This window comes from Ramularia collo-cygni (assembly GCF_900074925.1).
Source record: "Ramularia collo-cygni strain URUG2 genome assembly, contig: RCC_scaffold03, whole genome shotgun sequence".
NCBI lineage: Eukaryota > Fungi > Ascomycota > Dothideomycetes > Mycosphaerellales > Mycosphaerellaceae > Ramularia > Ramularia collo-cygni.
This window is the reverse complement of record NW_019716257.1, coordinates 1,713,301-1,740,372: the sequence shown is the minus strand read 5'-3', so window position 1 is coordinate 1,740,372 and position 27,072 is coordinate 1,713,301. Positions and strand designations below refer to the sequence as shown.

Sequence of the window (27,072 nt, the reverse complement as noted above, 5' to 3'; positions counted from 1 at the left end):
GCCACCGGACTCATCTCCGCCATACCACTTTCGGTCCACCACAGTGCATGCCACTATGGCCCCTCCATTCTCATCACCAATGCTACACTCCGACACGGCAGATGTCATTGGCAGATGCCTTCAAGCCACGCTGTTGCAGCTGTTCGCTCTCACTTTGCCCGTCCAAGCGAAATTTTCACTCCTGTCTTTCATCGATTTTCGCCGTGGTTCCGAGAACAATACTAAGAAAATGCCTGAGACATATGCATGTCGCTCGCTCATCTCCAAGCACCGCCATGAGGTCGAACACGGCTATCAGGACTCTTGGGCTCTTCTCAATATGGCCTTCCATATGCGTATCCATAATTAACACTGTTTTTCGCATCGTGATGCTTTCGTGGCGTTTCCGCATCGAGAAATCCAGACTCCTTTCATGCAATTTCGTGGATATCTCGCCTTCACTCCCACTTTTCCCCACCCTTTTTTCTCTCATATTGTGAACACACGGCTTCACGGACAATCGTAAGAGAACCATTTCTGCTGGTATTKTCTCAGGCCCTTCCAGGGCCTACAAGAACCACATCTTTTGCGTCCTCCATCCAACCGTCCATCTCTTTCTTTCATCCAACTTGATCGAATCCACTCGAACCAGCTTCCCTCCACAGCCTCGACCGATCCCTCCAGCTTCGATTCACGTCCATCACTTCCTTCAAGCAAACGCTCCCTCTGCCAGTCCTCGATCGGCACCGACAACACCCATCAAAGGGATCAGAGCAGCAATAGCAGCATCCGCCACCATGTCAGAGGCAGTACCCGCCGCCTTCTATGCGGCCAACTCCTCTTTCGACACCAAGACCCAGCCCTTCCAGCTCACATACCCCGATGGTGTCAATCAATTCACCACAACACTGGACGAGCTCACTCAACTCCAGCAACTTGCTGTGCGGTCCGGCATCGTCTTTGGCATCCAGCTTGGAGTCTGCGCGATTCTCATCCTCATCCTCGCTCTGCTCACCAAGCCTGAGAAGCGACGAAGCGTCATCTTCATCCTCAATCAATCCGCTCTGGTCTGTATATTCATCCGCGCCATCCTCATGTGCCTGCAGATCCTGGGCCCATTTTATGACTTCTACAACTACACCCTCATATACTACCCCAACGTCGCAGACACGACACGCGTTGCTGTCACGGGTGAGGTCTTTGGCTTCCTCACTACCGTGGCGGTGGAGCTGTCCCTGATGTTCCAGGTCCGTGTTGTCTGCTGCACGCTCCGAGCGCTGTGGCGCAACATCATCACCACCGTCTGCGTCCTGGTGGCCCTGCTCGTCTGCAGCTTCCGGTTCGCCCTCATGGTTCTCAACGCCAATTACAACCTCGTCCACTTCGACACCCAGACCGAGGAGGAATTCCAAATGATCAGCGATTGGGCTTCTCGAACCAACATCTGCACTGTCGGCAGCATCATCTTCTTCAGCATCGTCTTCTGCGCTAAGTTGGGCCACGCCATCCACCACCGTCGAAAGATGGGAATGAAGCAGTTCGGTCCCATGCAGATAATATTTGTGATGGGCTGCCAGACCATGTTCGTTCCAGGTAAGTGTCTGACTCCCKGCACATTGCCATGACTCTTACTGACTTGCTTTCCTCTCTAGCAATCTTCGGCATTATCGTGTACTACGCCCTGTATAGCACACAATTGAGCAGCATCATGCCACTCGTGGTCGCCACCTTCCTCCCACTTTCCAGMATGTGGGCATCTACCAACCCCAGCAACGTCAACATCGCCGCCATTCGCAAGCCCATGGCGTACAAGCCAAGCATGGTCCCGACCACGAACAACAGCAGCTACTCCGCGGAGAAGGAGTACCTGACGACCACTTTCAATTCTCAAGGCACACTGGTCAACGAGACCCAGGAGCAGGCTTTGAATCCGAAGAAGATGGGCGCTCATGCATCGGCYAGGAGGGACAGCATCGACGTCGAGCTGGGGAGGATGGGCCATGATATCATCGTGGACCGTACCTTCAGCGTCAGGAACAACTCCGGGTAGATGTCGGTGTGGTGACGTGTGAAGATATAGGTGACAGCTGAATATCAGCGGATTTGAGGGGCGCCGGCAGGAGCTTGTTCGAAGATCACAGCGGGAAACGGTAGCTGTAATTTCTCTTTACATCGGGCCTGTCTTTATTGGATCGCGGTTTGCTCTGCTTCGATGCGTTTCGCGAATTGGCATACCAGATTGAGGTCTTGAGGAGCTTTGGCAGAAGTACGAAAGATAGCTTTGGCAATCCATATCAGATGCGCCTCGACATCTACGACGCTGAAACTGATCAAGTGACGAAATCTGTGATGTACGTGAGWAGCTGCGAGAAGCTGTATACCAGTCGGAAGCTCGTTAGAGCAGTTGGTCTAGAACTGCCATGGGTATCGTTCGAGCTCCAAACGCCATATAGCACGCAGAGAACAGAAGAACTTCCCACGAGTCCTTAGCCTGGCCCGATGCGCGGCATGTCATTGTGCTCGCTGAGGGTGGAGAGGTACTTGTTCAACTGCTGCACACGCTCTTTGTGGGTCTGTACGCCTTCGCGCTTGAGTCGTTCGTCGAGCTGAGGAATAGTCAGTCTCGCGTGTCCAGCAATGTAAAGTTGAGAAGCCAAACTCGCCCTCTTCTTCCTCCGCTCCTCGTGCCGCCTTTGTGCCTCAGTCTTCCCGAACGTGTTCACTTCCGACTCTTGAGGCTTCTCGACTTCACCCTCCTCCTCCGCCAGCGCTTTTTGCAATGCGCTCGACTCGTTCTCCGCTGCTGAACCGGCACCGTCTTCCTTGCTCTTGTTTTCAGCTGGAGGCTTGGGTTTCGACTTCTTCTTTTTCTTCTTGTCCACGCCGGCTCCCTTGAGCTTCAGGCCGCCGCCAATAGCCGAGCTATAATCTGAGGACGGCATTATTGGGAATGTAAGGTAGTCGGTAGCAGTGTGATGGTCAAGTCAAGGTTTCGCGATCGGACGTTGGAGATGCAGATCTTCAAGGGCCAATGACGCTGTTGGAGATGGAGATGACTTCACGCCCCCCTGGCCATTGAGCTCCCATTCTTCTGGGCATCAACTATGCGGACACCCAAAATTTCCAATGTAGCCAGTGTGTTAACGCCGGGCACTCGATCGTCCGCACGGCGTTCAATCAGGAAATTCAGTTATGCACCACAAAGTGACAACGATGACAGCGACAACCAAGATGCCTCCGACAGTGATGTTTCCACGCCGCCTATATCGGAATCGGAATCGGAACGGGAGTCCGCGGAGGAAGTGACCAAAGCAGAACGGGGGAACAAGAGGAAGCGCGAGGCAACAGACACTCCAGCGACGACAACAAGCGGTAGCGGCGAGACGAGACAGTTGAAACGATCGTCTCGGAAGGCACCCAAATTGGAGAAGCAGAAGATCAAACTGGAGGAGAACGGGACTCCCAAAGCCAAAGTCAAGCGACAACCTGCAAAGAAGATCAAGACTGAAGATGGCGCCGTCACTCTCGACCCGCCACCCAATTGGGAGGAAATATGGAACATCACCGCAGAAATGCGAAAGCGTGTGCTCGCTCCAGTCGACACCATGGGATGTGAAAACCTGGCCGAGGACCATCGATCACCACGGGATCAGCGATTACAGACTCTCATTGCACTGATGTTGTCCAGTCAGACGAAGGATACAGTCACCGCCGTAGCGATGAAGAACCTACAAAAGGGACTCTCAGGCGGGTTCAATCTAGAAGCTTTGCTAGCAGTGGAGCCCGAGGAGCTGAATAGAATGATTGGATCAGTTGGGTTTCACAACAATAAGACAAAGTACATCAAAGCTACGGCCTTGATTTTGAAGGAGAAGTTCGAGGGTGAGATTCCAGACACCATTGAGGGATTGATATCGCTACCCGGCGTGGGACCTAAGATGGCATATTTGACCATGTCGTCCGCGTGGGGAAGGGATGAAGGAATCGGTGTTGATGTACACGTACACCGCATAACGAACTTGTGGAAGTGGAACAAGACGAACACGCCGGAGCAGACCAGAGCCGCACTGGAGTCGTGGTTGCCGCGAGAACGGTGGCATTCGATCAATCATATGCTTGTAGGACTGGGACAGACGATATGTCTTCCAGTTGGAAGGAAATGTGGCGAATGTGACCTCAATACTCGCAAGCTCTGCCCTAGCGCGGTCGCTGGGAGTCCGAAGAAGAAGAAGGTGGTCAAGAAGGAAAACGAAGTCAGTCTTGAGGATGAGCCGCCTGTCAAAGCCGAAGAAGTCATTGTTGAAAAGGACGACCTTAGTGCAACAGTGCAGGTCAAATCAGAAGACATTGGTAATGTCATTCTACAAGGTGTTCCTGACATTGAGGATTTTGCGCGCAGTTAGAGGAGCAGCCGAAGACCTTGTTAATACATCGTCTATGCTTCTACTGCTGTATTACAAGTAGATGGTCGAAACCCAGCTTTCCACGACAAGCCTTGTCGAATTATCCCGGCCTTCATCTTTCAACCGCGACCAAACATCAAAGACATGTAAGCCGTTCCATGTACATTTTTGGATACGGAAGGGAATAGGGTAGACGATATCGTGACCCCACTTTGGATTGTCACTTAAATCAGGACATCATCGACCATTGCATCAGGTTGGTAGCTCCGAAGCAACCAGACTGTGGTTTTGATCAGTCACCATCTCGCCAACATGCGAGACCACCGCTACCAGATTCCGTGCATTGAGCCCGACCACCGCCGGGTTGACTCGGCCATCCGGCGGAGGCAGACCGCACCCCCCTCTACATCACCACCGCTGGAAGCGGCGGTGATCCTCGTGGCGGCCTTTCCAGTATCCTACAGCTGATTGGGATCAAACGACAGATCTTAGGTCTACCGCTGGTTTTGCCTTTTGCTGACCTCCCATCATCACTGGATCACTCCAACTTTGCACCTCCCCGGGATAATTGAGAAGGAGCCAGCCATCTTCCATCCTATGGTTTCTCGGAGGTCTCGCTACCGTCGCTTGTGTCTGCATAGCTCCGGGCTTCCTCTCGACTTTCTCGGTACTTCTGCTGATCCGCTTTTGCGTTTTTGGAAGCGTCAATCTGAAGCTCTCCCGTTCCAACCTTGGAGGCACTCTGACTGATACTAGCCATCCTTTCCCTTCCCCCACTGTATACCATCGGTACGTCCTGGGGGTGTGGTTCTTCTTCGTGCGGTTTGTCGCAGCCAATGGGTGTCCGGCATTGCTTCTGACTCTCCAGGCTGGCGGTCCTCCAGATGACCTCTCTGACCTCTTTTCCCACCTTTTCGATGGCGTCCATTGCCCAGATTACATCAAGGTGTTCGTATCCCTCGATGATTTTCTGATGGACGATATTGACGTGTGGCTCACGTCCTCGCTCGAAACGACGAAGAAGTCTTCGTCCGTCTACCAAGTCATCGGCTCCGGCGACCCAAAGAGCCAGCGGAGGGAACCGATCATCATACCACGCAAATCTGCCCCGCTTGTTTTGAAATTGGTGTATCGCGATGCTTCCGCGACGGTACGCAGTCAAGCTCCTTTGCAGTTTCTCCCGCTCTGACAGGTGTGGCTCCTTATCTGCGTAGTACGCCCGAAGAGCAGCATCATCCTCCTCATCCTCCTCGTCTTCAATCTGCCCTTCCTCTCTGGTGGAGAGAATGCACTTCTGCTTAGCAAAGCCGGTCCTTCCCAGCCACCATGCCATGCTCTCTGCAGACACATATGAAGGTGCCCACTGAAACATGCGATTGCGGATATCTCGATCCCATCGACTGTCTGACCATGAGAACAAGAACGAGAACACGTGATAGCCCATCCACGAGAATGGTCTGCCCGGTAAGACTGTATGAGCGAACCCCATGATCGGAATGAAAGCGTGAATGCCGAAAATCAGCCGGAACATACCAGGACTGATGAGCTGCATGAAGCGAAAGTATGCCTTCTTGATCAACGGGCCCGAATATGCGGCCGGCGCCAGAGCACAGAACACGCTGATCTTCTCGCCAATCTCCGGCCTCTGTTCTTTAGCAAGAGCAACAAGTGTCTGCGTGGTACCCTGGCTGTGTGCTATCAGTCCTAGCTTGGGGAAGCCCGTCTCGGCAAGCACTCGACTGATGAGAGCCGGAAGATCCATCACCCCCATTTGGCGTACATTCCACGCCCAGAATCGAGGATCCTCATACTGAAGAGAAGTGTGCTTCGGGTCAAAGCCGCATCGATTGTTGCCGAGCCACACATCGTAGCCGGATTTTGCAAGGTAGAAAGCAAGACTGTCGTCGTCGTTTGCGCAGTAAGCACCGGCGGACTGCAGGAGTCCATGCATCATCAAAACGGGATACTTCTTCCTGCCTTCTGGGAATGCTCGGGAAGTCTCGGCGTAGCAAGGTGAGGATACAGACGTCTGGAAGATATCGGGAGATCGTATCTCGCGAGACGACTGAGGAGGTCTCACATACTCTCTTGGGTTGTAGATATGCCAGAGCTCGATAATGAACCCATCTTCAGTCTGCACATCAAAGCACTCTGCATCCAACCCCACGCGACGGGCATAGTAAGCCATGTCGACGCACAGTGGGTCCGGGCCTCCTTCTGTTGGGATGAATTGGCCATCTTGCGGTAAGTCTTGTTTTTCGCCAGAAGGCGCCTGAGCATTGAGATGTTTCTTTGTCTGCACCCATTCCTTTTCTGCCGCTTTGCGTTCCTGCCGCCGTCTCAGTTCTTCTGCATGGAATGGGCGATTTTTACCCGAGACTTGAAGCTTTGTGGGGTGAAGAAGCTTGGRGAGACCTGTGAAAACTGCTCCCAAGACGATGACAATCAGGAAGCACAGCGACAGCACTGAAGAGACCACACGAAAGAACCAGCATTGCAAGGATCTCAACCGTGTCGGTGGACCATAGACGGGCAAGTCTGGAAACAGCGGGTTCGTGCGTGACTTTGGAATGGCGTGCCTCAACGGAGCGTCTGCTTCTTCGCTCTGTTTCTCCGAGCCAGGCCTCGCGATTCTTGCACCGTACCTGGAGCCATCTTTGCCCTCCCGCAGCGCGGACTGTGGTGGGTAGAAGGACTCATGGCCCTCCACTGAGTTTTTGAGTTTGTTGAGTTTAACTGCCTCTGCTACAGGTATGACTGGTAGGCGCTGTCCTTGGACCGTCTCAATCACAGGATCCAAGGGCGTGATAAACTTGGCTTCTGCGGCCTGAGTAGATCCAGTTGAGAAATCCTCCTGGTCAGGATTTAGGAGTGGCAACTTTCGAGACTGACGTTCAAACTCGACATGGAGACTCTCACTGCGGCGTTCCCGCATACTACAGTCAGATACTATTCCGGGTCCGGATCGCAGCAGGAAGGAATGCGAAGTTGCATGTGAAGACGGAAGGATAATAAGAAGAGAGCCGAGAAGTGGGAACGCGACCACCTTTATTCGTGGCTGAGTCAGGCATTAATTTCTAGACAGTGCAGGGTAAGGCAGGTGGATAAGTGAGGTAGGTGTCGTGGTGGTGCTTGTATTCTAGTCTCCAAGCCGACCTCCGACCTCAATGAACATTGCCATGCAATTTCGTCTCATCCATGACGAAACGCCTTGCCATTCATGTTCCTGCGGGTGCACGTGGCGTAGCGAGCCCTGCTAGCGGAAGGGGAGGATGGGGATCAAGCCAGCTTGGTTATCATGATGATGATGAAAGGAGAGACGTCGTGTTTCCGGAGCGTGGTCGGAATGGAAACATTGGTTCTGCCCACATGCACTCTTGGTTGACACCCCGGCCTCGCTCGGCTTTAGAAGCTCTCCATGTCGCTGCTAAGGTACTTACCTCCAAAAGTGCTCCGCAGCGAGCTTTCCAAAACTCTGTGTGCGGACCAACCTCACCTGATCCTTCCAGTAGCTTCGTAATGTCATGTTCTGATGAGAGACGTACCCACTGCCTGAAAAGTATGTATGTAGATGCAGATTGCAAGCTTTCATTCCATCAACGCTCCAACGTCGGAGCCATCAATTCCCCATCAAATTAGTGGACCGAGGTTGGTCGGCAAACTTAGCTTACGGCGATCTATACCGCACGTAGGCGTCGGGAGTTCCAGTGCTGCTCTGCTGCTCTTGCATGGGCGGCTCTTGAGCTCGGGGAGTACAGCACGCGTCTTTCGACTCCCTCACCGCCAACAGTAATCATGGCCCACAAAAGTCCGCCGCCGCCGGACTCGGGCTCGGGCTCGTTGAAGCGCAAGAGGAGACGGCGCGAGGACAAGCCCGCCATTTCCGCCCGTCTGTACCTCGACAGCAACTTCAAGGGCGAGGTGGGCGTGCTCTCCGAGGATCTGGTCCTCGATCTATTCCCGGACGCGACGTCGACCTCTGCGATAGCCCTGCACGCTGCTCTCACGCCATGGGCTCCCAATCCCTCGCCTGCTGACTCCCACTGGACGGTCCTGCCCTTTCGAGGCCAGACTGCCAACGAGAAGCCTCTGCCTGCATCTACAATTCGATTTCCGGCATCCGCACAGGGTACACAGAGCTTTGTCCGCCTCGTTCAGCTGCTCTCGCCCACCAAGACGCTACGTCAGAACAGCGCCATTGAGGTTCGAATCAGCGATGTGGTCCCGCTCCCCCTCGATACAGTATTCGTTGCCGTCGACACCGAAGCTCTACAGAAGCTCGACGAGGCCGTTAAGAGATATGGTGGTGGATCAGCGAGCAATGCGATCCAGGCCGCTCGCAGGCCGGGCAAGAGAGCGGTTGCAGATGGACAGGAAGATGGCGTATCTGCGGAGATCGATGTGAGGGTCAAGTCGTTGGTCAATGAGGCATTGGGATATGCACAAGTGGTGCACACAGAGGATTTTCTCCCTATTCCTCTGGCTCACCCAGTCACCCACACATCAGCACAGCCCGTGAAGATTCTGGCTTGCGAACCCGTCTCCCAGGGCATCATCACACCGAAGACCAACATCGTAGTTGTGCCTACGTCAGACAAGAAACAAAAGCCATACACTAGCAAGTCTATGCTATCGCCTCGTCTTGATGAGGATTCTGGGGAGGAAGATACTGCGAATGAGGCTTTCTTCTCTGCCACGGAGGAGGCTTCCCCGGTCAAACCAGTTGTGACCTCCAAATCTGCCACCGACATGTCTAATACCGACGATTTCTTGGACTCCAGCGCTGAAGACAGCAACCTCTCAGACGATTCAGACGACATGATTTCTCTTGCTAAGCCCGGTCTTGCCGACATGCCTTCCGGATTGAGCTCTGCTCTCACGTCTGCTACGCCGCGACCTTTTGGATCACGAACGCATGGCATTAGTACGCCGGGATCTGTTTTTTCCAACATGACGTCCACCACGATCCGCGGTGGTCAGGCAGTGCGCAGCAAGGTGTTTCGGGCTCAGGGCCTGTATGAACGCATCCGCAGCGAGATGCTCCACCCCAAGCCCGCCAGTGATGAGGACGAAGAAGCAAGAGTGTATGTCGACTCGGCAGCGTTGGCTCGACTGGGATGCTTCAGCGGCGATTGGGTCAAAATTGAAGCTGCAGAACACCACATGTTGCCTCTCATGAGTGCCTTTGGAAATTTGGACGACTCTGCACTTCCGCCGTGGCGACCTGTCAAGGTCTACACGCTGCCAGAAAGCATGTCTAAACGTCCGCCGAGGTATCAGGTCTTCTCCAGTCGCAATCGGAGGGACAGCATCTCATCACTGGCTACCAACTCTACAGCAGCGGCCACCATCTACCTTTCGCCCATATTGCTTGCCAATCTGCAGAATCCCGCCAACATCAGCATGTCTCCCATGCCAAAGAACAAGAAACCGAGCTTGAAAAGACCAATGACTCCGAGGCCAACGTCCGTGTCCGCACCGCTCCCTCCCACGGCCTCGGAGGTGACTCTGAGAAAGATTGTCACCCCGATATCTACCGAGCGATCCCTGAACAACACTCTGTTTGCAAACTTGAAGCAGTATTTCGAGGATAAGCAAAGAATTGTCAAACCTGGCGACGTTATTGCGATTCAGGTCGACGAGTCGCTGGGTAGGTCAATCTACGAAGGCGAAGTGGAGCAAGATGGCAGCAATGCTGGTGCTCTGTTATCATTCATGGGAGCGGAAAGCACAGCTCGCGAAAGTCATGCTGCGATRAATGTTGCATGGTTCCTGATTGAAGACATCAACGTAACACCGTCGGAGGAGTTCGACGCTCCTGACGCTGACACATGGGGAGATGCTGCGTTGATTGACCCTACCAAGATGACCATGCGTCAATCCGGCGACGACAGGCGTAAATTACCCGCCGCGTCAAGCAATACATGGCAATACTATCTCGGCGTGAGAAAAATGCAAGCAAAACCAATATCCGCAAGCGCAGCAACTGGAATGCCAGAAGCGGCTCGCCCATACATTTCCCCACTACAGCGACGTCTTCGGGAGTTGGTGTCCGTCTCAATCAGTCCGCGTGCAGTCAAGCTGGGAATGCCGCCGCTGACGGTCCTTGTGACCTCCACCCAGCGGAACATTGGAAAAGCGCGCACGGTCCAGCGAGCATGCTCAGATCTGGGCATTCACTTTTTCCCAATCAACGCACACGACATAGCGTCTGAGGGCGGAGCTGGCTTTGACGTCCAGGCGCAAGGCCTTCTCGCGGCGCGATGCGAGCGAGCAATGGATTGCGGCTCGGATTTCACCGCGATTTGCATCACACATTTAGAGGTGTTGAATGCGGATCGCGCTGCTGCGTCACTTAAAGAGGTGTYGGAAACTTGCCGAGTCTTGATTGCCACGACTACTGATATTGACAAGGTGCCCGATTCCGTTCGTGGACTATTCACACATGAATTGGAAATGTCGGCACCTGATGAGGGCGAAAGAGAAGGAATACTTCGTGATATCGTTACGGAATCCGGAGTTCCACTCGCACTGGATGTCGATCTTGGCTCTATTGCAGTCAAGACGGCAGCCTTGGTTGCTGGCGACCTGGTGGACGTGGTGGATCGTGCCATTGTTGCAAAAGATGAGAGATTGGAGAATCTTGCCTTGGCCAAGTCTGGAGATGTGAAAGGCGCCATAACTGTCAAGGACATCCAACTTTCAGGAGGACCAGCGGCCACCTCGGTTGTTCCGGCAGATTTTGACGCTGCTGTCGACCTTGCCCGCAAGAACTTTGCAGATGCTATTGGCGCGCCCAAGATCCCAAACGTGCAATGGTCAGATGTCGGTGGCCTGACGAACGTCAAAGACGCTGTCATCGAGACCATTCAGCTTCCACTGTCCAGACCAGAGCTATTCGCAAAGGGTTTGAAGAAGCGCAGCGGTATCCTCTTCTACGGTCCTCCGGGTACTGGAAAGACATTGCTTGCCAAGGCCATCGCTACAGAGTTCAGCTTGAACTTCTTCTCCGTCAAGGGACCGGAGCTTCTCAACATGTACATTGGAGAATCTGAAGCAAACGTCCGTCGTGTTTTCCAGCGAGCCCGAGATGCGAGACCTTGCGCAGTCTTCTTCGATGAGCTCGACTCTGTCGCACCCAAACGAGGCAATCAGGGCGATAGTGGTGGTGTGATGGATAGAATTGTTTCTCAATTGCTTGCCGAGCTCGATGGCATGAGTGATGGAGATGAGAATGGCGGAGGGGTTTTCGTCATTGGCGCCACTAACCGTCCCGATCTCCTTGACCAGGCTCTGCTCAGACCCGGACGCTTCGACAAGATGCTGTATCTGGGTATCAGCGACACGCATGAAAAGCAGGCGACAATCTTGCAGGCTTTGACGAGAAAGTGTGTATCATCTTATCCATCCACGTCGCGCTATAATACTAACGATACGCCAGATTCACACTTGATCCATCAGTCTCGCTCACGCGTGTTGCCGAGAAGCTTCCATTCACCTTCACTGGAGCCGATCTATATGCCCTCTGCTCAGATGCAATGCTAAAAGCTGTCACTCGATCTGCTCGAGCAGTTGACGAAAAGGTCAATGCCATCAACACAGAGCGCGCCTCGCGTGGTCAGAGCAAGATCTCAGTCGCGTACTATTTCGATCATTATGGCTCGGACGATGACTCGGATGTTATGGTCACGGAAGAGGACTTCTACCGCGCCAAGGACGATCTGGTGCCAAGCGTCAGTGTTGATGAGTTAAGACACTACGAGCACGTACGAAACACTTTCGAGGGCGCGGCGAAGAGTCACGAGGAGGTTAAAGAGGTGCCCGAGGAAGCTTCCGCCCGCGAAAGCATTTCCACGCGGGACAGGGCATCCACGCAGGATAGTACCTCCACGAGGGACAGTATCTCCACGCGTCCGGAGGAGGGTCCTGTTGCATTGGTGCGAAATTCTAACAGGACAGAGAAGACGGATCAAAATGGCTCGGGCCTCCGCTCGAGAGCTATGGAGGCGCTGAAACGGGCGGCGAAGAGTAAGAGTGGCGGTACCAATGGCAATGAGCGCCATATGCATGCAAATCCAGTACAAGCCCCCGTCAGGGATGGGGATGGGGAGGACTATGTGATACGCACCGAGCGGCTTTCACTCAATCGCGAACCGGAAAGGCCGTCTTCGAGCAGGGGAAAGGGAAAGGGGAAAGGTAAAAATCGGGATGTGGAAGAAAATTCTGCTGCTGGAGGCCCGGTACAGGACGGTTACACCAACGGGGGGCAGGGCGAGGATTTGTATGATTAACGGAAGCTTGAAGGAGAGGGTGTTGCATGAACCAAATGTCTTWAATCAAACAGTCAATGGCACATTGCTTCGCATGTCACTCACAATTCGCTCCGTGAATATGCAACATTCGTCTCTCGCTCGGATTTCGTTCCACGCTGATGGTATTCAAGTCCTGATCGTTGGTCATACACCCATTGTGAGCTTGCAGTACCTGGTCGCTGCTCTTCCAGCGCTTGGCAAGGATTTCTCAATGCCATCAGAACCTTCTGCTTGTCGATTTCGGAAGAAATGGTACCCTCGCGTCTCGCGCTTTCGCTGTAGAGTTATGCCCGTATGTGCGGAGGGATCCATGAGCACAATGCACAAAACAATCCACGTAGTTCACCGGCAACGTCTTTCGGCTGTGTTGATGTGTCTTTTGATAGTACCGTCTTGCCCAGCCGCAGCCAATCATGCGAGACAACTCCGAGCTTATCCACGACTCTCCGCCAGGGTCGTCGTCAATGTGCGGGGGGGCATGGCTGGCGCCTTTCACAAAACAACTCTGTTTTTGTCGGCGCCATTCATCGGATTGGTGGGTCGCATGGTATAAGTAACAAGCCGAGTCCCTCATTCCTGTGCTCGCGTGGCTTACCTACCGTCTCTGAACTCCCCGGATTGATTGACAGGCACCCCAAGATGTTCCTCTCCGTGCTGCTCACACCGTGGGCGCTCTTGGCGTTACCGTTGCTCTTCTACGTCCTCCCATTCATCCGCAACTGGTCCATTCAAGATGTCCCTGGTCCCATCCTGGCCAAGTTTACCAACTTATGGTACATGTACGAATGCCGGCGTTGCCGACGGTATCTCACCGTACACAAGCTGCATGAGAAGTACGGCAAATTCGTGCGCGTCCAACCAGATCATATTTCCATCGCGGATCCAGAGGCTATCCCAATCGTGTATGGCCATGGTACAGGAACCTTGAAGTCCCAGTACTATGATGCATTTGTCTCTATCCAGCGTGGGCTCTTCAACACGAGAGATCGTCATGAGCACACCCGCAAACGAAAGACGGTTTCTCATACCTTCAGCGCCAAGAGTGTGGGCCAGTTTGAGCAATACATTCACCACAACCTGGAGCTTCTGGCCACGAGATGGGACGAACTCAGCGAGAAGAGCCAAGGAAAGTACGCCACATTTGATGCTCTTCACTGGTTCAACTATGTTGCATTCGATATCATCGGAGATTTGGCCTTTGGCGCACCGTTCGGAATGTTGGAGAAGGGGGCAGACATCGCAGAGGTCCGATTAGATCCAAATGGTCCTGCGACTTACGCCCCTGCGATTGAAGTGTTGAACCGAAGAGGAGAAGTCTCGAACGCTGTGGGTTGCTGGCCTGCGATCAAGCCGTATGCAAAGTACCTCCCGGACCCCTTCTTCAGCAAAGGCATGGCAGCCATTGCCAATCTTGCCGGAATCGCAACTGCTCGTGTAAATGCACGGCTTGCGGCTGCAGAGAATGGAGAAATCACACGTGTTGATCTGCTTGCGAGATTGATGGAAGGCAAGGATGAGAATGGCCAGAAGTTGGGTCGCGCAGAGTTGACTGCAGAGGCACTCACTCAGCTCATCGCCGGATCCGACACCACCTCTAACACTTCCTGTGCGCTACTATTCCACTGTCTCACCAAGCCGAACGTCGTCAAGAAGCTTCAGGTGGAGCTTGACGCCGCACTTCCCAGTGATGCCGTTCCCTCCTTCGACCAAGTCAAGGATCTAAAGTACATGGACATGGTCATCCAGGAAACACTTCGCATCCACAGCACTTCTTCCCAGGGTCTTCCGCGTGTTGTGCCTCCTGGRGATGGGTTGGATGTTGCAGGGCGGCATTTCCCTCAAGGTGTTGTGCTCAGCGTTCCCGCATATGTCATGCACCATAGCAAGGAGATCTGGGGTCCTGATGCCGATGAATTCCGGTAAGTGAGCCAAGAGAGACATGATCGGGCATTCCTGCTGACTTTTATATGCTTAGTCCTGAGAGATGGGAGAAGATCACAGAGAGACAGAAGCTTGCCTTCATCCCGTTTTCGTTTGGTCCACGTGCTTGTGTTGGAAGGAATGTTGTAAGTAAATTCCCATCTCGCAGTGATCTGAAGGTATCCACTGACCTGTTCGCAGGCTGAGATGGAGCTGGCCCTCATTGTTGCTACCGTCTTCCGGAGATACGAGTTTGAGTTGTATCAAGATAAGCTGGAGACCCGAGAGGGCTTCCTTCGCAAGCCATTGGGACTTGAAGTGGGAATGCGGAGGCGGCAGTCGAAGTCATAGTGTGTACTTTGAAGGTTACGGTGGGATTCCAGCGTAATGTATGGCTCTCGTCCTGTACAATGAACAATTGAAGAGTTCACTTCCCAGCTCAAAGGGCTCACTGTGGTTCCGAAGGCGATCTGATTTACATCCTGCATATCCATTGGACTTTGAATGAAGTTCTCTCGACCTACCTTAGATTTCCACATCACGGATGCCGAGCTGCTCTTGCCTGCGGTTGGGTGGAATATTTCGCGCTAGGGCGCTGTCGCCTGTTGAGGTTGTTTGCTGCAGCAGAAGCAATGCCAACGCGACGACCACAACGACATCAATAAAACCATCAACCATCCACCTCACGGCTGGAATACACCAAGAAACGAAGAAGAGATGGACACATCGGCCTTCGAGGCGGCTGATGAGCGAGGCTCACCATCGCTGTCAGAGCTTGCTGCATTCTTCGATGAGGATCTTCGACTCCCGGTATGTTTCACCTCACTGGCGACTTCCACCGAGAGACTGCATCCCTCACCCCACTTCCTTGATCATTGCTGACCCTGCACTTACAGGTGAAGGGAGCAGTGGCCATCGTGAGACATCTTCTACGTCTCGCGTTGCTAGTGTGGACTCTGGCAGCATGCGTGGCTCTCTATTGCTTTGCGCTGGCGTGGTTGTGCCTTTTCTGGGCTCAGACGCGTCTTTTCAAGCACACCTCAACATTCATTGACGGCTGCATGTCAGCGACCACCGTCACTGCTGAGGCCGAGCTCATCAACGATCGGTGAGCAGAGAATTGGACTAACTTCCCAAGAGTCCCGCTGACATTCATTTAGAATCGCCGCACCATCCACGGAGCATGCTGACGCGCCCGTCGCTCTAGAAACAAGCTCCCATGAGCAACCTACTGCTATCATCATTCGCTCTGGACTGTCGGCTGAGTTTGAAGAAACTGGCCGTCAGCACAAATACAATGCGTCGGCCCAAGTTGCACCATGCAACGAAGAGACCAACAGCCTCGTCATTGACGATGCTGAAACCATCATTCGGGCGATCTTACAGCGCGAGAAGGAGGTGGAGGCAGAGATCCAGGAGCTAGTAGATTCTGAACATCCAACTTCTCTCGGCACCGTTACTCCACCCGCCAGCGATCTCGATATCGATCGCCTCTCCCAGGTGGTTGATACTGGTCATGAGTGTTCAGTCGCCACGACACGTAGTCAGGATGGTCGGATCGGTGTCAAAACCAACGAGTACCACATTGTGGCCGACCATTCAGCAGGCAATGATCAGAAGCAGCCCGAAGACCCCAATGGGCACGACTTTCAGGACGCATTCAACTCTGTTCCACGAACTGCGACCTTCAAGATGACGAAAACCAACAACAAACCCAAGCCGCCGATGCTTACTTACGCTGAGCAGGTGAAGGAGAAGAAGGCCCGGGAGCAAAGACTGTTCGTTGAGAAGCTCACTGCTAACAGTATCGTCTCCACGAGTGAGCATGATGTCCGAAATGGTGGCACACAAGCAGAGCACCTGCAGTGGGTGTGGAAAGAACAGGTCGTGCCCTCTCCAGTCAGGAACAAGCGTCTGACAGCCATCACTAAGACTGTGAGGTCGCAGGCTCCATCTATTCCATCTTCAACCGCTCCGAGAACACACATGCATCATTCACAACAACCTACTAAGCCTATTGCTTGGAACAACCAGAATACTTTGACCAGCGGAGCATCAAAGCAACCCTCGATTTACCCACCACATGTAAGAAGCACTCTAGAGGCGAAAGCGAGGCGGGCCGCTGTCAATCAGCTCACGTACGAGGCGAGTGTCAAGGCCAAGGAGGCAGTACCAACTCACAATAATTTCGCTGCTCTTACAGAGGATACTATGACTAAGGATGCACCAGAGTCAACTCGTGTCAATGGCGATACGTCAGACCTAGCTCCTCTTGTTATCAGCGATGCCGGTAAGGCTCCTATTCAAGAGCCGCTTACGACTTTGGAGCCTGCTCGGCGGGAGCAGGTTGTTCCTGACGATACCGCAACAAATCCGGAACCAGACCAGCCGGAAAACTTGAGCGAAGCATCAAACGGGCAGCGCCGCGTGTACACCGCTGAGGCATTGAAGGCCGCCAACATTCCAACGATCACGGCGCACGTGAACGGCATTGCTGAAAAGATTGAGGCAGCAGTGGAACTCGTGGCCACTCACACGCGCTCTGGAACAGCTTCGATATCTCCCAAGAAGAAGAAGTACCGTACCGCTGCGAAGTCAGCTTCGAGGTGGGACAATTTCGACGGTGAAAAGGAGCATCCGCCAGCAAGCGACCGCAATATACAGGATTTGCAAAAGGGAAACGTTGCCGTCACTGTCCCCCAAGCTCGGCTTCATGGAGCTCCACCCGGGCTGCAAGACCGCCACGATAGGTACGATAGACTGTCACCCATGCATACAAACATTCGCTAACAAATGGTAGCACAATTTCAGCCACATTCGATGCACATCTTGTTGATGCGGCTGACGAAGCCGTTGACAGGCCGGCATTAGATGTCAGAGATGAAGACCAGATACCAGCGCATTTCTCCTCCAATATTGATCTTGTTGGGTTGGAGTTCCTCCAGACACAAGCCTCTTCACACACGCCAGCCCCGAAGATCAATTTGCCCGGGCCTTCTCGCTCTCTGCCTATTACCCCTGGACCACTCTCGTTCTTCGCGCCAWCCGTCGCTGCGAAAGAGAGTTCGGCAGCAAAGCCACCCGCCAGCTCTGAATGGAGATCTTATCAGGAGTCCAGTGCATTCGATCCGTTCGCACCTGGACCGTTTCAGAACAGTTACGATCAGGCTCCGCAGCAATTCCAGCAACCGCAGTTTCAGTGGACAGAGCCTGATGCTCKCACGAGCTATGACAATCTCTACATGGCTAAGCAGATCGCTCCACAGGTGACTCCACAAATCCATCGCCACGAATCAATGGGGAACTCCCCACGCAACGATACTGAGACCTTCAGCAACCGCCGACAGTCGCTGGCAGTGCCGATCCGCCAGCCATCATTTGACGTGTCGTCGGAAGAAGTTTTCTCTACCCTTGATGCATCTAACCCGGTGAAGAATAAGATCCCCCTGGGAGGGCCGCCTGGCCTAGGCGTGGCACGCTCCAACAACCGTGCCGCATTTGATGCTCTACTTCCTGCTGTCGAATCACCCCCAGAGCGCACCCTCAACCTCGGAAAGTTCATCAGCACAGCTACCACATCTTCGGCGATCCTAGACAAGTCGTACGGCCCTGCCTTGGGCGAGGCGGAGCCTGTTGTCACAGCTGTTCGAGCTCAACAAATCCCACAGGCCGCTGCTCAGAACGAGCCACTGACAACGACCCAGTCGACACATGTGGGATACGATGCCACATTCCCCGAGCTACCGAAAGTAATCGCCCCGGATCCGCAAGTCGCTGCCGAGTCTGGTGAGAAGAATGCGAAGAGAGAGAACAAGAAGCTGGCCCGGGCATGTCTGAAGTCTGCCTGGGCTGAACGCGAGATTGCCCGCCGGAAACTTGGTTCTTTCTCGCTCGAAGGTGCAAACAATCTCAAGCAAAAGACTATTCTTTATCTGGAGAAGCGCTCTGTACTGCAGTCCCTCATGAGTTCCGGCATTCTGAACCAGGAGGATGCGAGGCTGTTCMCAGAATTGGGTTTGATGGATATGAGTCAACCCAAGGTATTCGCATTGAGTGCCGAAGAATGGCGATCCAGGAAGCGCGAGGCCAAGACTACTGTTGCCGAAGTCGTCAACGCTGCTCCTGTTGCGGTCCAAGAGCAGTTCGACGAAACCGACTCCATCATCAAGGATCTGATCATCGCACAACGCCACAGAGAGCAATCGAAGGATCGACTTAAAATGCCMCGTCCACAGGGCAATATGACACACAGTACATGGATTGATACGTGCACTGCGACGTGTGCGAGAGCGGACAAGCTGTACTGCCGTAAGCGTAAGATTCTTGTGGATGCATACCCTCAGGGATTGCCCACGGAGCTCGAATTGAGGTTTCCGGACATCTCGTTGAGATGATGAGGTCTGAAAGACCTCGTCGTGGATAATCTTTCAGTCGTGCAGATCAAAGAGCTGAAACTGTACCAGAAGTGTGGCAATCCATTCGAAAGCAAAACGATTACGGAATCATTCTGCCCTCTTTGTCATGAACCCAACCATGTGAATCTACCATCGCACAGCTAGACCACACTCACATACAGCGGCAAATCAAGCATAGCCAAATGCACTCGCTCATTATGCTATGGAATGCGCCTTTTGCTAGATGATCGCCTGGCTGGACTAAAAGCGCCATTCTCTCTGCATGAACCAAATCATTCCGAAATCCCAAAACCTCGCGTAAATTCGTTCCAGTCGTTCCATATCCTTATTCATTCATGCCTCAATATTCCATCCAGACATGCAATCATCAATAACTCGCTCCAGATGGGTATCGCTCAGACAACGCCAACCGCACTCCTCGCCAAACTCCTTCGCAGTCCCAAGCCACTCCGTCCCGCCTCTCTAGCACAACTCCTCACCTGCTCCACATCCCCTCCAAATTGGCCCTCGAATCTGCCCGCTTCTTTGCCCACGGTGTATCCAGCGCCGAAACTCAGAGCCGAAAGAACAACCACCACACCGGCCGTAGCGACCCATGTGAACAACGTGGGTGTGACTTGTGAATACAGTAGATCTTCTGAAGAGGTGGATGAGGATCGACGGAGACGAGCTTTCTTCCTGTCGCGACCATTACCACTACTGCTTCGGGTCCGCGGAGCGATTATTACGGGCGCTACCTGTGGTGCTCTGCGCTTGTGTTCGGAAGGGACGTTTGATGAACCGGAGCAACTTGTTGACGTTCGACGCAGGGTGGGCTTGAACATTGGCTCATCTTGTTGCAGTTGCTGCGTGTTTGTTGTTGTGGTGGGAAGYGCCGATTCCGGAACAAGTTTGAAAGACATGGGAGGATTCACACGAGGTCCACTACTTCCTCTTTGTGATGCGCCTTTGGGTAAGCTGCGGGCAGCAGCGGCTACGGATAGAAGAGAGGTGAGACTTGCACGGAGAATCTCTTCGTGCTCGGCCGCGGTATTGATAGAAGGAGAAAGGGGATTCTGCGCTGCGCAGCTGGCTCGGCGGCCTGTTGAAGTGTTGGGAAGGGAGTACCGAGCGGAGGATCGCCGGGATGTCAGGCCGGGTCTTGAGGGTGGAAAGTAAGAGCCAGGGGTGGGATGACTTGACAACCGGGGAGTCTTAGCTGGAGGGTGAGAGAAAGCGTTGGGCAGTGGCGTGAAACTCGTGGTAGTGCCAGCGTGTGAATGGGGATAGTTGATGGCCGTCTTGTTCTCGTCATCGTCATCTTCGGAAGAGGCGGATTGCGTGGGAATGTTTGATTCTACTTGGCCTTGCAAGAGGGCGTTGCCTTCGCCAGACGACATCATGACCTGGTCCGACTCGCTGCTGCTTTCTTCGTATTCCTCTGCACTGCTCACGGTGCCCGTGCTTGGTGTCCGGGTGATGTGTAGATGTGTAGGCGCACCGGGACGTAAAGCTCGACGTCTTTTCATCCGCGGATCGTCCTGCACACGTAGACCTGTTGTAACGATCTCGTCGCCGATGGATGAGAGAGACGAAGACGAGGGTTGCGACGAGACGTCAATCCACGAATCGACTAGGTCATAGAAGTCAGCGTACGGGTAGTACGGCAGGTAATATGAGTACAACGTGGCCATATTGAAAGATGTTGTGTATGTGTATGTGATGGGTATATGCAGGTGTAATGTGCAAATAGATACGGGCGATACTTCCGATGCAGATCAAAGGCAGGGGATAGCAACGCTCACAGTACAACTCACCTCCTTCTGCGCGTGGACGTCGGTCAAACGACGCCGAGCGTGATCCCATCTCGCCCGCGTGACTGGGTCGTCGGATATGTTGTTGGAGCGAATCTTGTTGATGCGATTGCTGTTGGCCCGTCTGCTGCGACATGGCTTCTTTGACTATAAATCACCACCTGAGAGCAGGTGGACGACGGCCTGTCTGGTCCTCACCGCCCACGGGATTCCCGTTGTTCTTCTCCACGGCGTTGCTGCAAAGTGATGCCAGAAGCCCCAAGGTTCGATGTGGTGATGTCGTGCGACTCCGATCTTGGCGGGGTGGATGGCGGGGTGGCTGTGCGCGATAGATGAAGGCGGCGATTCAATCCAACGACGATGCGCTGTTGATTCGAAAGCGGACTTCCAGGAGATGGATCGCAATAGATTCAGACAGTGCAATCGTACTCACGGCGAAGTGTGGAATGGGGTTGGAAATTGCAACGAATATTGCGACTTTCAACAACGGGGCGGTCAGGCGCTCGCGCTCGTGACCAACGTGGGGGGGTCCTGCTGCGTTGATGATTGCGGCTGCCCTGCTTGTGACGAGGCCAGGCTTTGGTTGGGTTGGAGCCGCGAATACCTAGACTCCTGGGTCGGTTGATTCCCCACCACCTGGAGTACGGTACCTTGGAGCGTGTGAATGCTGGAAATGTCGAGAGTCGAGTGGAGAGGAGGGGCTACGTCCTTGGATTATTGGGCATCGAGTCTGGAGCAGTACTTACATGTATCTAATACTTGCTCTACTGCACGCGCAATCCTCCCGCCCGCATGCCAGGCTCCCCAAAGATAGGAACTTTAATTTAACCGGCAACGTTATCGATATCGCCCCGTTGCACGTCACACGTGAGGCCCAAGGTAAGACCACCTACGGCTCCGAGACCGCACCTGATATGATCTCGAGATACATCACCGGGAAGTGACATGTCTCGAGATTGGCATCACAGGTGTCTTGCAATAAAACTGTACAATCGTCGCTCTGCTGGTTTGTGGCTCGAGAATTATAGTTGTCAGCGACTCATGGCCTGCAGGACTAGGTCGTCATAGCGAAGCCGTGAACAGTCCAATGGCCCTGTCATGCCGTGATGTATACCTGCGTGATGCTACTGACGTGATCTACGTTCCGCCTTCGACGCTCCGCATCGTTGAACGCAACTCTGCTTTGCTGGAGGGTTTTGGGCCTGTGAATTCGCTCTGCTTATTGGAGATGAAATGTTGAAATGTAATGCGTGATGACAGCAAAAACGCCTTCCATTGGAAATAACTACCATGCCCATAATTCTACTCCCCATAACGCCTTGCAGCAACAAGCACTCGTGTCGTTTAGAAGTACAGATCTCCATCAAACTTTTGTTCGTCAGCATTACAACTACAACACCGTCGACAGTCTTCCTTGCTGTACAGATCCCCTGGTGTCGTTCGTCGTTTAGAAGGTGACCTTCTTTCCGGAGAAGTCTCCAAAGCCACCACGGTTGGTGGTTTGAGGACGACCACGGCCGCCACGGTCACCGCCACGACCACGTCCACCGCCACGTCCGCCGCGTTCGCCGAAGCCACCACGACCGCCGCCACGGCCTCCAAAGCCACCACCACCACGACCGCCACGGTCGCCAAAGCCGCCACGTCCACCACCACGGCCACCACGGCCGCCGCGGTCACCACCGTCGTTGGAACGCTCGGCGGCGTAGTCGAGACGGATAGCACGGCCAGCAACATCGGCACCCTGAAGGGCGGCAAAGGCAGCCTGAGCCTCCTCAATGGAGCCCATCTCGACGTAGCCGAAGCCCTTGGGTGCGCCAGTCTCGCGGTCAGTTGGCAGGCGAACGGCCTTGATAGTACCATGCTCCTGGAAGTACTCGGTGATGGTGTTCTCATCGGCGTCGAAGCTAATGTTGCCGACGAACAGCGTCGCAGCCGGAGCGTTGGTGGAGTCGCCGAAGGCCTTCGCGCGGTCGTTGGTGCGCTGCTGACGGTCGCCGCCGTCATTGGTACGGGGGGTGCTGAAGTCGAGGCGGAGCTCACGTCCGTCAAGCTCAGCGCCAGTCTTGGCCTCAAGAGCGGCCTTTGCGTGCTGTGGATCCTTGAACTCGACGTATCCGAAACCCTTGCTGCGGCCAGACTCGCGGTCGGTGATGATTCGCACGCCGGTCAGCTCACCGAACTCCTCGAACTCGCGTGTGAGCCACTCCTCATCAACGTTCCAGCTGATGTTGCCGACGAAAAGGTTGCCAGTAGGCGCGCTCTCGTCAACGGCAGCAGCCTCCGTCTTGACCTTCTTTGGTGTCTGGCTTGCCTCGCTCTCGGCCTTGCGCTTCTTGCTGTCGGTCTTTGGCTTCTCTTCCTCGTCAGAGTCGCTGGAATCGTCGGAATCGTCCGAGTCAGAGGTCTGTAGATATGTTATGGTCAGTGATAGCTGTAGAGAGGAAAGAAGGGTTGGACCACATACAGCTGCGCCACCGTTGGCCTTGGGCTCGTCATCATCGTCGGAGTCCTCATCAGAAGAATCGGAAGTGGCCTCCTTCTTGGCGGCGACAACAGGCTTCTTCTCATCCTCGGAATCGTCTTCGGAAGAGTCGGAGTCAGACTCCGCCTCCTTCTTGACAACCTTGCCGTTGGTGGCAGCCTTCTTGGGTGCGGGGGCAGCCTCGCTGTCAGAGTCGGAGTCGGACGAATCGCTGTCGCTATCATCCTTCYTCGCGCCAGAGACCGCAGCTGCGGCACCGTTGACCTTTGACTTGACAGCCTTGCCAACGGCAGCGGCGGCATCAGCAACCTTGGACACGACCTCCTCGGAGCTGTCCGAGCTGTCGCTGGAAGCGTCGTCGTCGCTGTCCTCCTCACTGCTGGAAGGCTCTGGAGTAGGCTCCTTCTTGACCTTCTTGGTCTTCTTGTCGACCTTTTTGGAGGCCTTCTCGGCCGGCTTGGTCACGCGACCAGCCTTGACCTTAACATCTGCCACTTGAGCGGACTTGCTGGCCTTGACAGGCGCAGCAGCAGCCTTGCTTCCCTTCTTGTCCTTAGCCATCTTGCTGAGGGTCTGTGATAATTCGGTCTGCCGGGCAAAAGTCAGTACAAGTCAAATGAGCTGTAACTCTCGTCTCAATGTGACATCAATCTGGCGGCAGTAGCCTTTTCGTCTCAGAAACCCAGCAATGCGAACGCAAGCGTTCAGTGACAACAGTAGTAGCAGCAGCAACAAGCCCTCAGATAGTAAGCCAACGTGACGACCACATCAAGATGTGGTGTCTTGTAGAACCCTCAGTATGAGATTTGCAAAGCCCAAGCCCACGAACGGACGAAAATGGAAAATTTCGCCGTTTTGCCCACTGGTCGCGACTTCTTCAAGGCGGTGTGTTCCCACAAGAGCCTCGACAGCCTGCGACGGTCGGATGGTTTTTCCGACAGCCAACTGGTGCCCGATGCGGTGAAGCAGTCGGGTCTTGAGGTGCGAATACGATGCCCACAAGTGCAGCGCACCAAGGTGCGTGCGAATGCTCGATCACGGCAACGAGGCAGTGAAGGAGAGTGAAAGAGCCAACGAACCGATTGAAGTTGCGCAAATACGCAGAAGTATTGATCAGAGTATCAGCAAACGATGCTGATGAGGTGAAGATGTGTGGTGGTGAGGGTGGTGTGATAATGCGGATGATGGCGAAAAAGTTCCTTCGACCAAATTATATACTTCGCGAGGCTGGAAATTTTTCCCAGTATCTAAACTCAATCTATCGAGCTAAGCTCCCTGCTAGCGCTGAACCCTGAAAATTCGGGCCTGTCTTCCGATGGTGGAGCCACTTGGAGCTTCCATCAAGACGACACCTCACCCGAAAACGAGCGATACAGAGCAGTTGCGACATGTCAAAATAGTTGCGTCCACTCTTTTCCATCGGGTATCATGGCTTCTTCACACCGGCCCCGCAAAAAGCGAAAGAACGACTTCACCTCATCAAGCAGCTCGAATGGCACACTCTACGTATCCCCTACAACGGCAAAAGAGCAGCCAGCTTTTCCCCTCGTAGCCTTCTTCTGGCCTGCCAAGGGCACTCAATCGCAATGGATCACCCTACCCTGTATATTGATGGTCACTGGTCTCTTCCGATGGTGCACAGCAATGTGGAAGTACTCAGGCTTCCAAACTCCTCCAATGCATGGCGACTTTGAAGCACAGCGACACTGGATGGAGCTTACTACCAATCTTCCCATGACGCATTGGTATTTTCATGATCTGCAGTGGTGGGGATTGGACTACCCTCCCTTGACCGCTTACCATTCGTGGATTCTTGGCTGGCTAGGAAGTTTGATCAACAAGGACTGGTTCGCACTCTATCTTTCCCATGGGCTCGACGATCCGGATTTGAAAGTCTATATGCGGGCAACGGTATACGTGTCTGAGCATTTGACCTACATCCCGGCTGTCTATATTTGTGTACGCCATCTTGCAAGGCTGCATGGCATCAACCCTTGGGAATCAGCAATTGCATTGACGGCGATCCTGCTACAGCCTGCAACCATCCTGATCGATCATGGACATTTCCAATACAACACGGTCATGCTGGGCTTTTTTGTTGCTGCAATCTCGAGCATGATGGCAGGTCGTGCACTTTGGAGCTGCGTCTTCTTCGTAGCCGCGCTGGGCTTTAAACAAATGGCTCTCTTCTGGGCACCAGCAGTGGCAGCATACCTCGCCGGAAGCTGTCTATTCCCGCGTGTCCGTGTCGGGCGACTGTTCAGCATCACCCTCGTTACTCTTGCTTCCTTCGCACTTCTCGTGCTTCCACTAGCAGTGGGAACCTTCTACGACACTTACCGCGACGTTTCTCTCCCATCGGACGCCGTCCTACCACCTCTGCTTGACGCCATCCCTATGCAGCTCAACGATCAGTCTTGGTATTATCCTTACCTCGTTCAGCTCGCGCAGTCTATACATCGAATCTTCCCCTTTTCTCGTGGGCTCTTCGAGGACAAGGTAGCCAACATTTGGTGCGCCATCCACGCTTCAGCAGTGCACAAACTCCACGTCTACGATCAATCCCTACTCAGCCGTGCAGCGCTCGGCCTGACCCWCCTTTCGATTCTGCCACCCTGCTTGATTCTCTTCTTCAATCCGAAGAAGCAGCTGATCCCCCTCGCCATGGCCGCCACTTCATGGGGATTCTTCCTTTGCTCTTACCAAGTTCATGAGAAGAACGTCCTATTACCTCTCCTCCCCATGACACTCCTCCTCGCGACTGAGGGAGGTATGAAACCTGCTGTCCGCGCGTGGGTTGGGTATGCGAATGTTGTGGCTTGCTGGACAATGTTTCCACTCCTCGCAAGGGAAGATTTAAGGATGCCATATCTCGTCCTAACATCACTTTGGGCGTACTTGATGGGACTGCCGCCTTTCAGCATCAGCGCATACACGCAATCTAGTGAGGCGGGTGGCGTCAACATCCTAACTACAGTCATCCATCTGGGAACTTATGCCGCTGCCCTTGGTTGGCATGCCGTGGAATTATTCGTGCTGCCACCAAGCGACAAACCAGATTTATGGATGGTGGCGAACGTCTGCCTCGGAGCTGCGGCTTTTGGCTTGTGCTATCTCTGGTGTCTATGGAATCTCGCTATGGAGAGCGGAGTCCTAGGTGTTGTAGGAATCAGCAAATCGCGGGAGAAGAAGACACAATAGTGAAGCTTCTCCAAACGGCCTGATAGAGCTGCGAAAGTCCGTATGTATGTACAAATAATGTACACTAGTTATACACTGTCTTGTTCCATCTCATGCTATCCCTCCAAAACGCCATATTGTGCAATCGCTATCCCCAAATGCATTGTGTATCGTTCCACTCTTCCTCTTCACGCCAGGTTGAATCCATAACTCGCCATACAACTCCGGTACTTCCCAACCAAGTCCTTGCACGCTTCCTGCGGATCGGGGGCGTTGGAGAAGAGCATGCACTCGTCGCGGGCGGCTTTCTCGTCTTTACAGACACAACATGGCTGGGGTGAAGTCAGCGGGAAAGCGCTTCTCTTGTTTAAGTTGTTGAGCAAGTTTGCGCGGGTTTCGTGGATACCTTTACTTTTGCAGCGGCCTCTCCCTTGGGTTTGAGGTCTGCGGCGGCGTTGTTGGGTTGCATTGGTGCTGTGGCATGTTAGACGTAGCGCTTTCTTGTGAGAAATGATGGATGTACTTGATKACATTGCGGATGCTGCTTGGGCGGACATGTTTGTAGGTGGAATGCGATTGGATTGT

The 27,072-nt window shown here is 53.7% G+C and overlaps 11 protein-coding genes; 6 read left to right on the top strand and 5 right to left on the bottom strand.

Annotated features, from left to right (window-relative positions):
• Positions 1–776: 776 nt before the first annotated feature.
• On the top strand, positions 777–2,029 carry RCC_03035 (uncharacterized protein; the record flags this gene model as incomplete). XM_023768328.1 has 2 exons in its annotated part: positions 777–1,572; positions 1,632–2,029. The coding sequence occupies 2 exons, from the start codon at positions 777–779 to the stop codon at positions 2,027–2,029; spliced, it is 1,194 nt and encodes a 397-aa protein (XP_023624096.1).
• A 436-nt stretch (positions 2,030–2,465) lies between these two features.
• On the bottom strand, positions 2,466–2,921 carry RCC_03034 (uncharacterized protein; the record flags this gene model as incomplete). The annotated part of the gene is made up of 1 exon (XM_023768327.1): positions 2,466–2,921. The coding sequence occupies one exon, from the start codon at positions 2,919–2,921 to the stop codon at positions 2,466–2,468; it is 456 nt and encodes a 151-aa protein (XP_023624095.1).
• Positions 2,922–3,083: 162 nt separating this feature from the next.
• On the top strand, positions 3,084–4,382 carry RCC_03033 (related to DNA repair protein Ntg1; the record flags this gene model as incomplete). The annotated part of the gene is made up of 1 exon (XM_023768326.1): positions 3,084–4,382. One exon carries the CDS (start codon positions 3,084–3,086, stop codon positions 4,380–4,382), a length of 1,299 nt encoding a protein of 432 aa, XP_023624094.1.
• A 595-nt stretch (positions 4,383–4,977) lies between these two features.
• On the bottom strand, positions 4,978–7,317 carry RCC_03032 (related to triacylglycerol lipase; the record flags this gene model as incomplete). Its single annotated transcript, XM_023768325.1, has 1 exon — positions 4,978–7,317. One exon carries the CDS (start codon positions 7,315–7,317, stop codon positions 4,978–4,980), a length of 2,340 nt encoding a protein of 779 aa, XP_023624093.1.
• An 860-nt stretch (positions 7,318–8,177) lies between these two features.
• RCC_03031 (related to peroxin-6) lies at positions 8,178–12,673 on the top strand (the record flags this gene model as incomplete). XM_023768324.1 has 2 exons in its annotated part: positions 8,178–11,770; positions 11,824–12,673. The coding sequence occupies 2 exons, from the start codon at positions 8,178–8,180 to the stop codon at positions 12,671–12,673; spliced, it is 4,443 nt and encodes a 1,480-aa protein (XP_023624092.1).
• Positions 12,674–13,333: 660 nt separating this feature from the next.
• RCC_03030 (probable cytochrome P450 67) lies at positions 13,334–14,965 on the top strand (the record flags this gene model as incomplete). XM_023768323.1 has 3 exons in its annotated part: positions 13,334–14,613; positions 14,670–14,760; positions 14,816–14,965. The coding sequence occupies 3 exons, from the start codon at positions 13,334–13,336 to the stop codon at positions 14,963–14,965; spliced, it is 1,521 nt and encodes a 506-aa protein (XP_023624091.1).
• Positions 14,966–15,331: 366 nt separating this feature from the next.
• RCC_03029 (uncharacterized protein) lies at positions 15,332–19,008 on the top strand (the record flags this gene model as incomplete). XM_023768322.1 has 4 exons in its annotated part: positions 15,332–15,424; positions 15,511–15,722; positions 15,775–17,364; positions 17,415–19,008. 4 exons carry the CDS (start codon positions 15,332–15,334, stop codon positions 19,006–19,008), a joined length of 3,489 nt encoding a protein of 1,162 aa, XP_023624090.1.
• Positions 19,009–19,424: 416 nt separating this feature from the next.
• Positions 19,425–20,702, bottom strand: RCC_03028 (uncharacterized protein; the record flags this gene model as incomplete). Its single annotated transcript, XM_023768321.1, has 1 exon — positions 19,425–20,702. The coding sequence occupies one exon, from the start codon at positions 20,700–20,702 to the stop codon at positions 19,425–19,427; it is 1,278 nt and encodes a 425-aa protein (XP_023624089.1).
• A 1,567-nt stretch (positions 20,703–22,269) lies between these two features.
• RCC_03027 (uncharacterized protein) lies at positions 22,270–23,868 on the bottom strand (the record flags this gene model as incomplete). XM_023768320.1 has 2 exons in its annotated part: positions 22,270–23,229; positions 23,290–23,868. The coding sequence occupies 2 exons, from the start codon at positions 23,866–23,868 to the stop codon at positions 22,270–22,272; spliced, it is 1,539 nt and encodes a 512-aa protein (XP_023624088.1).
• Positions 23,869–24,735: 867 nt separating this feature from the next.
• Positions 24,736–26,508, top strand: RCC_03026 (related to glucosyltransferase; the record flags this gene model as incomplete). Its single annotated transcript, XM_023768319.1, has 1 exon — positions 24,736–26,508. One exon carries the CDS (start codon positions 24,736–24,738, stop codon positions 26,506–26,508), a length of 1,773 nt encoding a protein of 590 aa, XP_023624087.1.
• A 167-nt stretch (positions 26,509–26,675) lies between these two features.
• RCC_03025 (related to COX17 protein) lies at positions 26,676–27,044 on the bottom strand (the record flags this gene model as incomplete). XM_023768318.1 has 3 exons in its annotated part: positions 26,676–26,819; positions 26,894–26,961; positions 27,011–27,044. 3 exons carry the CDS (start codon positions 27,042–27,044, stop codon positions 26,676–26,678), a joined length of 246 nt encoding a protein of 81 aa, XP_023624086.1.
• Between the last annotated feature and the right edge of the window lie 28 nt (positions 27,045–27,072).